Raw genomic sequence first — 11,407 nt, 5'->3', positions numbered from 1 at the left:
CTTTGCGGGAGGCCAGCCCCAATTCTCTTCTTTCCCGATTTCTCTTCCTGAGCTCACCTTCTCCTCTGGGGGAAGCTTTAAATCCTGTCCTTCACCAGGAGACCTTCTCAACCTCACCCCCATTCTCCTTCAGAGGAACCTCCTTGGCTTGGTTGAAGGCCTGGGGACAGCTGGGCTGTGCAGAGGGCAAGCTCGCTGTTAGTTCTGCAGCCTGCAGACACTGGGAGATCGGCATTTCCTGCCTCACCGTACGGGACCCAAACCAGCACCCCGACTGCAGACGGACCCGACTGCAGATGAACCCGACTGCGGGTGGACCCCAACTGTGGGTGGACCTCGACTGCAGATGAACCCGACTGCGGGTGGACCCCAACTGTGGGTGGACCCCGACTGCAGACGGACCCCACTGCAGACGGACCCCGACTGCGGGTGGACCCCGACTGCCATCTGGGCGCTACAGTGAGAGGGTCGTGGTTGTGGACATGGCTCCAGCCATGCCTGCCTTCAGGGTCTCTGAGGTGACCTCCAAGGACAATGGTGGGTCTGTGTCTCAGGGTGACCAGGGCTTGCTCACTGGTCTTCTTGTCCACAGGCAGGAGCCAGGTCAGCACGGAGAAGGCAGGTCTGTGCCCTTCACAGCTACGGCTGGCCCTCTGGTTGAAGTCTGGTGCCCTCAGCTCAGCCGAGGCAACGCTGTCCCTCAGGGCAATAAAGTGATGTCAACCACGAGGCTCCCTCCTTCAGTGGCTGGGGCCAGGCTAGACACAGGTACCCATCGCCTGGCAGCCCTGCGCCTGCTCCCAGAGGCTGGAAACACCAAACTTTGTCTCAAAGGGTGCCAGTTTAGCATGGTCAGGGTGTTGAGAACTTAACAGGGCTGTGGACAGCGGGTGTCCAGAGATGGAAGGGGACTTGGACAGTGCCCACTGCTGGACAGAGAGCCACTGGCATCAAGGCTGAAGGGTCACAGTACGTGAAGGGGTAGCAAGGCTATGGGACGGCCTTCAGAGGTCTGTGTGGGGCTTCTCCGTCCCCTGGGGTCCTTGCCTGGGCAGCCCTGTGCCCTGGCTACAGCTGTGGGTACATGGACCCACCCAGGAGAACGCAGGGCACCCAGTCCTGTGGAAACGTGATCTTTACGCTGACAGGGCCCCAAGTCTAACACGATGCCCGCCCCCTAGAGATGGGCTACAGCCGGGAATCTCAGTGGGGACAGGGTTCCTGTGCTGGTGCGACCCTCTGGAGGGCAGCTGACAGGTGACCGTTTGCCAGGCTGGGGGTGTGGCCCATGCCCTGAGGGATGTGGCAGGTACAGCCCAGCCCTGCTCGGGGCCACTCTTCTCCAAGTGTGGGATGGACAGGCAGATGGACAGGTGAGGCAGGGGTGGTGGTGTTCCAGCTGACAGAGAGCAGCAGTCCAAAGATCAGGCTTCAGTGCCTGGGGGGCAGAGTAGAGCTGACACGGGGCACACACTGCTCAGGACTGTGCAGTATGGGGCACCCCAGCACCCCCACCTCAGATCATGTGGGCTGGGGAGCAGGGCAGAGCTGACACAGGTGCACACGGTTCAAGGCGTGGTCAATGTGCAATGAGAGGTCACCCCAGCACCCCCACTCCAGATCACGTGGGCAGTGGGGCTGGGCCAGCGCTGCTGAGACAGACAAGGAAGGAGCCGGGCCATGCTTAGTGTTTTATTCCATGAAACAACCATGCGAGGAACCCTCTAAAAACACATACGGCTTCCTCCCTCCCTCCCTCCCTCTCCTCGTTCTGCCTGTGTTGCTCTCGATCCTCCGACCTCAGACCAGCAACATTCTTCTCCCACCTCCCCGAGTCCATGCCTCCTTCCGGACGTTTTAATAACGAACACGTGTTAAACATGAGACGCCCAAAGCAAAGGGAGCGAGGGCCTCACTCCGTGCATAGCACGGCAACCCCACGCTCATAGAAGCTGCGTGGGTCTTCCTTGGTGGCGATCTCGAAGTCCACAGTGAAGATCAGGTCAGCCCGGGTGAAGTTCAGGTAGACAGGCAAGGTCACCTGGGGAGGCACAGGACCACTGAGCACCTGCGCTGCCCCTGCCCTGTAGCTGGGGCCCAATGGGAGCTGGGTGGCCACTGAGGAGGAAGAGGACCCAGCAGAGAACCCTGGCTCGCAGCCTCTACACTAAAAAGGTGAGGTCAGCTCAGTAAACCACCACCTGCACACATCACAGTCCCTCCAGGACGGGGCGAGCGGCGGGGCTGCCACCAGGCGACTGAAGGTGGAGAAGGCAGTGACCCTGCCCTGCCTGTCACCACGGGGTCACTACAGAGTGCCCCCCCCCCCGAGGAGCGCCGGCCTCGGCGAGGCCCTCACCACATTCGCCTTCTTCTCCGCGTTGGTCTGTTTGACCCAGCGGAGCTGCGTCAGCGGGAGGACGGTGGAGATGGCGTTGGACAGCGACAGCTTGTTGTTGCTGCACGTGGCCCCTTGCAGCTTCAGGCCTGTCCCGAGGACGGGGGTGTGAGGTGGGCGCGGAAGGGCCACAGCCGTAAACAAACCCATCCCCACCGTCACCCGGACTCCAGTCACACATCAGGACACACGCTCCAACGTCAAGTCATCTGTACCCAGGCCAGGACGGTGCCCAGGACCCCCAAGGAGGGCTGGCTGCCGGCGGCCCTCAGCTCACCTGTGACCCCGAAGCTGCAGGCATCGAGGGAGGCACCCTGTGAAGTGGTGACGTTGACCTCCAGACAGAGTTCCTCCAGTGACCAGCTGTTAGCCTGTGCCACGTACTGCCTCGTGGCCGTGATGTAGGCCTCGGGCACGAAGAGGCCGCCCAGGCACACGTGGATGTTCTATGGGGACACAGCCAAGGACGGTCACGCGGGCCTCCTCCCACAGCCCCTGGTGTGAAGGTGGGCCCGTCTCCCCGCCCCCTCCTGTCCCCCCAGGGCAGCACCTTGAGCTCCTTGGCGCCCCCTGTGGCCGCTGCCATGGAGATGCTCTGCAGCTGCTTGACTTGCTCGCTGAAGTCCGACACCCACTGGATGACCGTCATGCCGGCCGGCACTGTGTAGTGGGACCAGCTCCGCGGGAGGATGCCTGCAGGAGGGGCCCAGTGCAGATGACCACCTGCCCGCCGCTTCCCGCCCAGCTGCCCGAGCCCCGCCTGTGCCAGGGTGACCGCCATGGTGGTGAGGTGGAGGACTGTTATCTCCACAGTCCACCAGCTCTGCACCGCTGTGGCTGGGCCCCCAGTCTCCTCACAGCCTGCTCCCCCCACCTGGTCACTTATCCCCGGCTGTCAGGACACCTGTGGACACCGAGCCTCTGCCTGGGGACAGCTCTCAGCGCACACCTAGGAGCCCAAGCTAGGTCTTCACGCACACACTGCTCCCCTGGACCTGGGGTAGCCCTCAGCACACGCACAACACCCCTAGCCGAGGACAGCCCTCAGCACACACACAGCACCCCTAGCTAAGAGTGGCCCTCAGCTCACGCACACATGCACGCACCAATCATCTGCGTAGACAGCACCCGAGCCGAGGGCAGCCCTCAGCACACGCAGCCCCGCAGCCCGCGCCGAGGGCAGCCCGCACCTTTGACCAGCTCGTTGATGAGCGTGCGCAGGTAGTTGGTCTGCTTCTTCTTGCCCTCGCACACCTGCACCACATCTGCCAGGTCCTGGCGAACGTCCTGCAGCAGCTTGGCTCCCATCTTCACCTCCCGCTCGAAGAAGCGGAACAAAGGATCCTACGGGTGTTGAGAGGACGCGGTGAGGCGCCCGATACAGGGGAGGGCCACCCCCTCCCTGACTCCACCTGTCTCAGCGGGCGGTCAGGAGCCTGCCGCTGAGCCGGCCTTCACCTTGATGTTCTCCACGGTGCGCTTGAGGTGCGTGAGCGTCTGGGGGATCAGGTGCAGCCAGTTGGAGGCGGTGGTGTGCAACGTCCTCATCCAGGTGGGGCGCCCGTCCGACGTGGGGTCCGCGCGCGTCTTCCTCTCCGTCTCCGCGTACGCCAGGTCATCCTCGTCCTCCAGCATCTGCATCTTCAGCATCTTGCTGATCATGTCCACACCTGAGCCGCGTCCACGGGAGGGACGGGGAGAGGGAGGGTCAGGGGGCGCCTGGGGGGCGTCCGCTCAGTGCGGCTCCCTTGTAAGGCACGGGCCATGGCCGGGCCAGAATAACACCCGGTAAACAGATGGCCACTCGTCACCAAGCCCAGCACAGGCCCCTCCCAGGCCAGACCGCACTCAGGTGACAACTAGAACAGGCCATGGAACGGAGATCAGTCACCAGTGGCCACCAGGGGTCATCAAGGGTCATCTGGGACTTGGTGTCAGGGCCAAAGATCACGTTCAGGGAGCAGAAAAGCTTCTAGAAGCAACGATGGCTATGGCTGTGCGTATGGTTACTGTGCGCGCAAGTCACGCTACTAAATCCTGCGTGTGAAAATGGCCAACTGACTGCTGCATTTAACTCGCAAGTCAATCAGCTGCAAAGAGCCAAGCTGGGCGCCCAGGCCAGCGGACAGAGAGGAGCCCGCCCTCCCCCAGCCCCGTCTTTGTGGAGCATTCTCGGGGAGACTGGTCCATCAGCTCGGTGTCCTTCACCTTGGATGTGACCCCTCAGTGTATGAAACCACCTCTCGAGTAAATGAAAACCGCGACATCCACCCACATGCCGGGCTCCCCCCAGAACTGAGGATGGGAGGACTCTGGGTGGCACGTTCCCAGCACCCCACCACTCCCCACGGAGGAACCCCGGGCAGCACACGGCCACTACCCACCCTGCGTGGTGAGCAGAACCCTCTCGGCGTTGTTGGGCAGGCCCAGCCAGGACGGCGTCTGCGTGTCTGGGAGCAGCTCCACCCACTGCACAAACTCCTCTCTCCTGAAAGAGCGGCACAAGCGCGGGTGGGTGGGCTGCCCCCAGGCTGCTGTCTGCGCTGTCCCCCACCCGACCCCGCGGCCTCAGACCTGATGCCGTCGGGCATCTGGATGTCCTTGTGCCCGTCCACCTTGCAGGCCAGCTTGAACTCGCTGTCGAAGCTCCTGGTTGTGAAGAGCCGCTCCAGGAAGGTGTTGAGCAGGCGCTGGTCAAACTCATTGTCCACGCGGCCGCCGTAGATGGACTGCGCCATCAGGGTCTTGAGCGCCGACCAGGGGATCTTGTCGGGAGAGATGTTCTGCCTTCCCTGGGGGAGTGCTGGCCTAATGAGCACTGAGGGAGCAGGGCTGACCCCCACGTCCTGAGAGAGCCCCTTCCTTTCCTGTCTCGGATGCTGGGAGACGCCCCTCAGACCGCTGGGCTGGGTGGACTACTGTCACGAGGACTTGGCCCTTCCCACCTTCTTTTCTCCTCACTCGATCGAGCCTCCGTACTGAGAGGGGTCACCCACTTGCCTTGGCCGTGTCGTCCAGCCACGTGTCCACAGTGTCACAGGCTGACCGCAGGTCTGACTCCCCAAATTCATACTTCTTGGACCAGCCCAGGGGGGCATATCTGAGGCGCTCCTGGATGACAGCGTGGAACCAGGCCAGCAGGAAGTACAAGCGGGCGCGCTCATTGGGAGACTGTGCGGGTAAAGGACAGTGTCACCAGAGAGCAGGGCCAGCCTGGGGACAGGAGCCGTGAGGACATGCCCCTGGGGGCTGACTGAGGAGACGGGTGGTGTGGACAGTCAGGACCCGCTGAGGAAGCTGAGCTGGACGGTGAGCATGTGGTCCCTGTGAGTAGCTCCCAACGAGGACTTCCTGGGTGGTACTGGGGGCAGGAGTGCTCTCTGGTGGCCTCTGCTTCCCAGAAGGCAGCGAGCCATGGGCACCACACGCTGGGCTCGATCAGGGCATCACTGAACACATTCCCCTCTGGGAACCTGCCAGCACCCGGTAACCATCCCACAGCTGCAGGACGGACTGAACCTGTCAACGTCCTTGGGGAGAACACGGCTTGGTGGCCCGAGGCAGACCCTGCACCTGGAGGCGGGCCAGGCCCTCACGGAGGAGCTGCAGGAGCCCCTCACCTTGCAGATCCTGGAGACAGGGATGCTGCTGAAGGTCCTCAGCATGTTGGCCTTCACGCCCGGCGGGGGCTCGAACACAAAGATGCGGCCGGCGCGCAGCAGGTTCACAGGCACCTGGGGGAGCACGGTGCGTTAGCGCCCAGGTTTCATGCAGGTTCCGGGCAACGACACACAGACTTCAGACAGAGTCACCCACTCACACGGGCTCAGCTCAACAAGGACAAGCACACTCACACACACGGTGACAGCGCGCGCACGCACGCACGCGCGCGCGCACACACACACACACGGTGACAGCGCGCACACACACGCTCATGGTTTAATGAAGCATCTTCCACAAGGGCTCTGCACAAGGACAGACGAGCCCAGGCTGTAGACAACAGCATTCCAGCCAAGTTCTGCTCAAAAGCAACACGCCCACTTTAGGTTTACACAAAGACGTCGTCCTGTGCGGGTTCCAAGTGTTGACAACCACACATAGGGGTGCCTTCCAGGCGGGCCCCTCAACAGGCTCTGCATGTGCACACAGGGACCTCTCTCCCCTCACTTGCCCCCTTCCCCTGACACGCAGGCCCTGCTCGGTGGCAGCACCCCCGCCCTCCCCTCACACCCACCTTGGGGTTGATCTCCATGGTGAGGAAGAGCCGGAAGCAAGCGTGCGGCTGCAGGGAGTGCAGCTTCTTCTCCAGCTGCATCAGCCAGCCGGGCGCCAGGTGCACATTCTTCAGCATCACCCACCTGCACACAGCGAGACCGTGTGGCAGCCCTGCCCGCCCACGCTGGGCCCGGGGATCTCGGGGCACAGGCCCAAACCTACCTGCCAGACTTGACAGCCGTGTTGATCGCCTTGTCCGCCTGGTTGAAGCCCTCGGCCGAGCCTGGACGGGAAGCAGAGCCTTAGTGAGGGAGGCCTGGCCTTCCAGGGCAGTGGGGCCTGTGACACCGAGCATACCCGTGAGCCCCTTACCGATGGCGATGGAGGTGATCTGCGTGTTCTGCTCGGCTGCCAGGTCTTCCACGTGCCCGCTGGCGTCATAGCCGGGCACGGAGCACATCAGCACAGGAGTATTGGGCTTCACCTGCAAAGGTGGCCAACCGGATCAGATGGCATGCCACCAGGAGGGCCTCTGTCCAGGTGGCATCCTCCACGTCCAGAGGAGCTAGGTGGAATAATCCACAGGGATGCAGCCCAGGAGGGTCTGTGGGCAGGAAATGGGGGCCCAGGAGGTGAGGGCACTACCTCTGTGTCCACGATGTGGGTCAGATCGAGCGGCTGCTCCATGATGGACATGAAGGACTCGCCGAGGTTTGTGGACACAAACATGTGGGCCATGGCCAGCAGGCGGTCGGGGCGGAAGGCCTGGATCAGCAGCAGGCGGTGGATGGCCTGGCCGATGGGAGCTGGAAGGAGGCGGGCGGGCTGGGACCATGGCACTTGAGGGCTGCTCCTCCCACAAGCGCCGCCTGGGTGGGCTCCAGCCTGGGCCTGGCCAGCACCCCACCCTTCTGCCTGCCCAGCCCAGCAGGACTGGATCCATGCCCACCCAGCCCTGGGCCTTCTCTGAGGCCACGGCACATCATCTCTGATTTCTCTGCAGACATGTGAACCTTTTCAGGAGACTGAAGGGGGCGGCTCGGGTTGGCCATGCTGACATGTGGTGGCCGTGTCTCCCTCCACTTCAGCCCAGCTACTGGTCAACGTTCAGAGATGGCCTGAAGATGCCACCTGCCCCTCTTGAGGGGCCACTCCCACAGCAATGGGGACAGCTGGGCCCTCCCTCCTCAGCAAGCCTCTGTCCAGAAGCCGTCTCCCAACGTGGTCCCCTGAACAGCTGACACTGACGTGTTTGTGGGGGAGGGCGTGGCTGGGTGACCTACTTGCAGGGGTGTCCTCGCTCCACAGGTACGGCACTGTCTGCTCTGGGGAGCTGCTGTCCAGCCAGATGCCGAATTGCTGGAAGATGAGAACAGGGCTGTGAGTGGTGTCCGATGAGATAATTTTGGTCTGTCTGACCGCTGGTCTCCTGGGAACTCGGCACACTCACCTCGTCGGCCTGCACCTTGGCGATCAGGTCTTTAAAGGCAGGCAGACAGCTCAGGCGCACGACGGCCTCGGCCTGCTCCACGGTGAGGCCCTGGATCTTGGGGGTCGAGCCTGCGCTCAGCACAATCTCCTTCCCCCGCAGGAAGTGCTGGAACTCGGCGTCATAGGTGGGCTCCCTGCAGGACACAGAGGTTAGTACCTGTCGCAGATGCCCCATGACAGTGCGCCCGTGCCGCCAGGTGCTCACCCGATGGTGCCCTTGAGCTTGATCCTTGCCAGCAGCATGGCGAAGGTGATGTGGTCCTGGTGCAGCATGCCGCGGGCCACGCGGTTGAATGCCACCTGGCACCAAGAGAGAGAGGAGGTGAGGCTCACTCAGAGCGGGGAGGTGACATGGAGATGGGCAGGTGAGGCCCGGGGCGGCCCTACCTGGAAGAGGTCCTTGGTGATGATGGAGAGGCGCTGGGTGTGGTCCGTGACCCCCTTCAGGTTGGGGTTCTCGTACAGGACGTTGTGGTAGATGTCCAGGAAGAACTGCAGGGAGTACTGGTACAGGAAGTGGATCTGGAAGGCAGGCATTGCACAGCCGTGAGGTGGCAGCTCCTGCTGCCCCCACGCTGTCCCCTGCCAACTGTGGGGGGACCATCACCTGCTTCAGGGACTCCATGGTGAAGTAGATGCTGCTGCAGGCTGTGGATAGCGGCAGGTACTGCTGAGACACCGTCTCCACCTCCTGCATGACAATGTCCGTCTCCTCCACCTTCCTGGTGACCTCGGCCGCCTCCCGCTTCAGGTTCTCCAGGGTGGTGATGATGGTGTCGTCGTCCAGGATGCGGCCCTTGACCTCGTTCAGGGCCTGCAGCAGGGACTTCTCGAGCTGTCGCAGACGCAGCTGGAACTCCCCTGTGACAGAGACGCTGTCATGAGCACGTGCTCACGTCCTGGCCCCGGCTCCCCGACTCCCACCTGCACCAGAGCCCGTCCACCGCGGGCCAGGGCGGCACCTTGCAGTTTAAGGAGGTCGGACCGCTTCTCGTCCACATCAGGCCTTTCTGCTTTCAGCACTTCGTTGAGACACTGGCTCTGTAAGCTGCTCCGGGTGACGGTGAAGTTGACGAAAGTGACCCGAGAGCAGAGGTCCGGTGGGAACTCAACCTGCCGCGGCAGAGGGGGGTCTGCTGTTAGTCTGGATGGACGCTGAGGAACAGCCCCGTCCCTGTGCGGCCGCCGCGCTCCTTACCGTGGGGTCTCTGGTGGACAGGAAGATGACGAACGAGGGCGACAGGTCTATGTCCTGGTCCCCAAGCGTGATCAGCACCCGCCCGCCCGTTCGCCGAACTTCACGGTTCAGGACCGGGTTCAGAACTGGGTCGTAGCTTTCCACGTCCTACAGATGTCCAGACGGCAGTCAGTCAGCGTCAGGGAACAGTGCACCCCCAACGATGGCTTAGCAGCGACTCCCCACTCCACGCAACGCCTCCCTCCTCGAAGCCACCCCACCGTCGAGGCCTGCTCTGGCTGACCCAGTAAACGCTGTGGCTCGGGTCTGTAAGCAGCCGCCGGCCAGCCCTGCCCAGCGGGAGTCCTAGTGGACGGTGCCGGGCTGGACACTCGCTACACCCGCATCCGAGGGGAATTTCCGACGCCCTGGGGTCTGAGGACCGGTGAGGCCACGCACCTGGACCAGCAGCGGGTTCCCGAACCTCAGTGCGCTCTCCAGGTTCTTCCTGAAGGCGTCGTCCAGGAAGCTGGTGCGGGTGATCTTCCGGTCCTTGTACTCATTCATGATGAACTCTGTGGCCTGTCCAGAGGGGTCGATGATGAGCGGGTACCTGAACACAGGAGACCAGAGCAGTCAGGCCACTGAGGAGGCTGCGAGGCAGCGGCAGCACGGGCTTCAACGGCCTGGGACCCTGGTGGGCGCAGAGCCTGCCTCGTCGAGCCCTCAGGGCACTGTGTGATGTCAGCGAGGTGACCTGTGGGGTCAGGGCTGCCCCGTGACGGTCAGCCTCTGGTCGCCCCGAGCTGCTGTCATGACTCAAAAGTAGAACAGTCCGTACTTGAACCATTCAGCTTGGCATCTTCGGCTCTGTGATGTCTTTTCCTTTTTTGATGGTGTACCATTTCGAGGGAGGGACTGAGTGCACCTCTAAGCCCAAACACACAACTGCAACTGTGCTAAATGAGCAGTATAAAGTCACGTGACAACCACACACTGCAGAACCACCCAGCGGGCGGGGAAGCGGAATCCATCCCCAACACCCCCTGCTGCTGGCTGCCGTGGCCCTGTCACACCGCCCACCCAACCCCCAGGCCTTCACAAAGGGGCGACTTAAACACGTGAACTGGACTGCAGCCGTCAGCGGGGCCCATGTGTGCCGCACCTGTTGAAGCGCTTCAGCATGATGGCGTTCTCCGTGCACAGGTCGTCGGCGGGCAGAGAGCTGGCCTGCCAGCGTAGCCGCTCGTCGGCGTTGGACAGGTACTCGGTCCTCGCGATGTCCGTGCGGAACTGAGGGAGGGCGACCGCCGGCGTCCCGGTCACGACCCCAGCAGGCTCCCGGGCCACCCTCTCCTCACGCGCACAGCAGGCAGACGCACTGCCATCCCGAGACTGACACCCGACGGCTGGTACCTGGATGTTGGCTTGCTGGAGGTGATGGGACCAGGTGGTGAACAGGTTCTGACGCATCTGCTGGTCGAAGTACCCGGCGTAGGCGATGAACGCAGCCGAAAGGAGGCAGTCTCCGGCGATGGTCGACATCTGGTTCTTGAACGTTTCGCTTGTTTTTTCCCATCGCTCTCGCTCGGCAGACAAACTCTTCAGGAGAGCGGTGCTGCGGTTCACCTGAGGGGAGGAGGGCCTTCAGTCACCTGCTCAGAGCTGTGGGGTCAGGGTGCACACGTCCCCGCCGTGGGCGTCTTGTCCATCTGTCTGCCTGTGTGTGTCTAGCTCATCTCCATTACTGGCAGGTGCTGTGTATCTGTCCATCTGGCCGCTGTGTGTCTGTCTGTCTGCCTGTGTATGTCCAGCTCATCTCCATTACTGGCAGGTGCTGTGTATCTGTCCATCTGGCCGCTGTGTGTGTGTCTGTCTGCCTGTGTATGTCCAGCTCATCTCCATTGCTGGCAGGCCTGTGTGCGTGTGTCTGAGAAAGCTGACTAAGGACAGCACAGATGTCATCATCCACAGAGGACGAGCCTCCAGCCTGGGTGGCGCAGGCGGCTGCTCAGGGTGGAGGGGAGAGGTCTGTGGTCGAATGTGAGGATGGGGAGAAGCAGGTGGCAAAGGGATGGCGATGAACGGTAAGCGACCCCCTGAGGAGACGTTTGGTGAGAGCAGTT

General features: G+C 62.5%; 1 protein-coding gene across 1 annotated transcript in view; it reads right to left on the bottom strand.

The window, feature by feature from the left end:
• Positions 1-1,912: 1,912 nt before the first annotated feature.
• The window catches only part of DYNC1H1 (dynein, cytoplasmic 1, heavy chain 1), a 76,467-nt gene continuing 66,972 nt past the window's right edge, over positions 1,913-11,407 (bottom strand). Inside the window, exons 55-78 of the mRNA XM_006879075.1 lie at positions 10,698-10,910; positions 10,447-10,574; positions 9,741-9,894; positions 9,303-9,449; positions 9,067-9,217; positions 8,712-8,965; positions 8,492-8,626; positions 8,310-8,404; positions 8,064-8,238; positions 7,897-7,972; positions 7,259-7,419; positions 6,986-7,097; positions 6,836-6,896; positions 6,633-6,756; positions 6,019-6,132; positions 5,399-5,569; positions 4,973-5,190; positions 4,783-4,886; positions 3,857-4,068; positions 3,589-3,742; positions 2,949-3,091; positions 2,676-2,844; positions 2,360-2,487; positions 1,913-2,041 (exon numbers count right to left, since the gene is read on the bottom strand). Coding sequence (XP_006879137.1) covers positions 1,913-2,041; positions 2,360-2,487; positions 2,676-2,844; positions 2,949-3,091; positions 3,589-3,742; positions 3,857-4,068; positions 4,783-4,886; positions 4,973-5,190; positions 5,399-5,569; positions 6,019-6,132; positions 6,633-6,756; positions 6,836-6,896; positions 6,986-7,097; positions 7,259-7,419; positions 7,897-7,972; positions 8,064-8,238; positions 8,310-8,404; positions 8,492-8,626; positions 8,712-8,965; positions 9,067-9,217; positions 9,303-9,449; positions 9,741-9,894; positions 10,447-10,574; positions 10,698-10,910 — 3,528 coding nt within the window. The remainder of the gene's footprint in view (positions 2,042-2,359; positions 2,488-2,675; positions 2,845-2,948; positions 3,092-3,588; positions 3,743-3,856; positions 4,069-4,782; positions 4,887-4,972; positions 5,191-5,398; positions 5,570-6,018; positions 6,133-6,632; positions 6,757-6,835; positions 6,897-6,985; positions 7,098-7,258; positions 7,420-7,896; positions 7,973-8,063; positions 8,239-8,309; positions 8,405-8,491; positions 8,627-8,711; positions 8,966-9,066; positions 9,218-9,302; positions 9,450-9,740; positions 9,895-10,446; positions 10,575-10,697; positions 10,911-11,407) is intronic.

The sequence above is a fragment of the Elephantulus edwardii genome, unplaced genomic scaffold, assembly GCF_000299155.1.
Source record: "Elephantulus edwardii isolate Elephantulus edwardi_28Jun2011 unplaced genomic scaffold, EleEdw1.0 scaffold00002, whole genome shotgun sequence".
NCBI classification, from domain to species: Eukaryota; Metazoa; Chordata; class Mammalia; order Macroscelidea; family Macroscelididae; genus Elephantulus; species Elephantulus edwardii.
The sequence above is the reverse complement of the archived record's forward strand: the minus strand, read 5'-3'. Positions and strand labels throughout refer to the sequence as shown.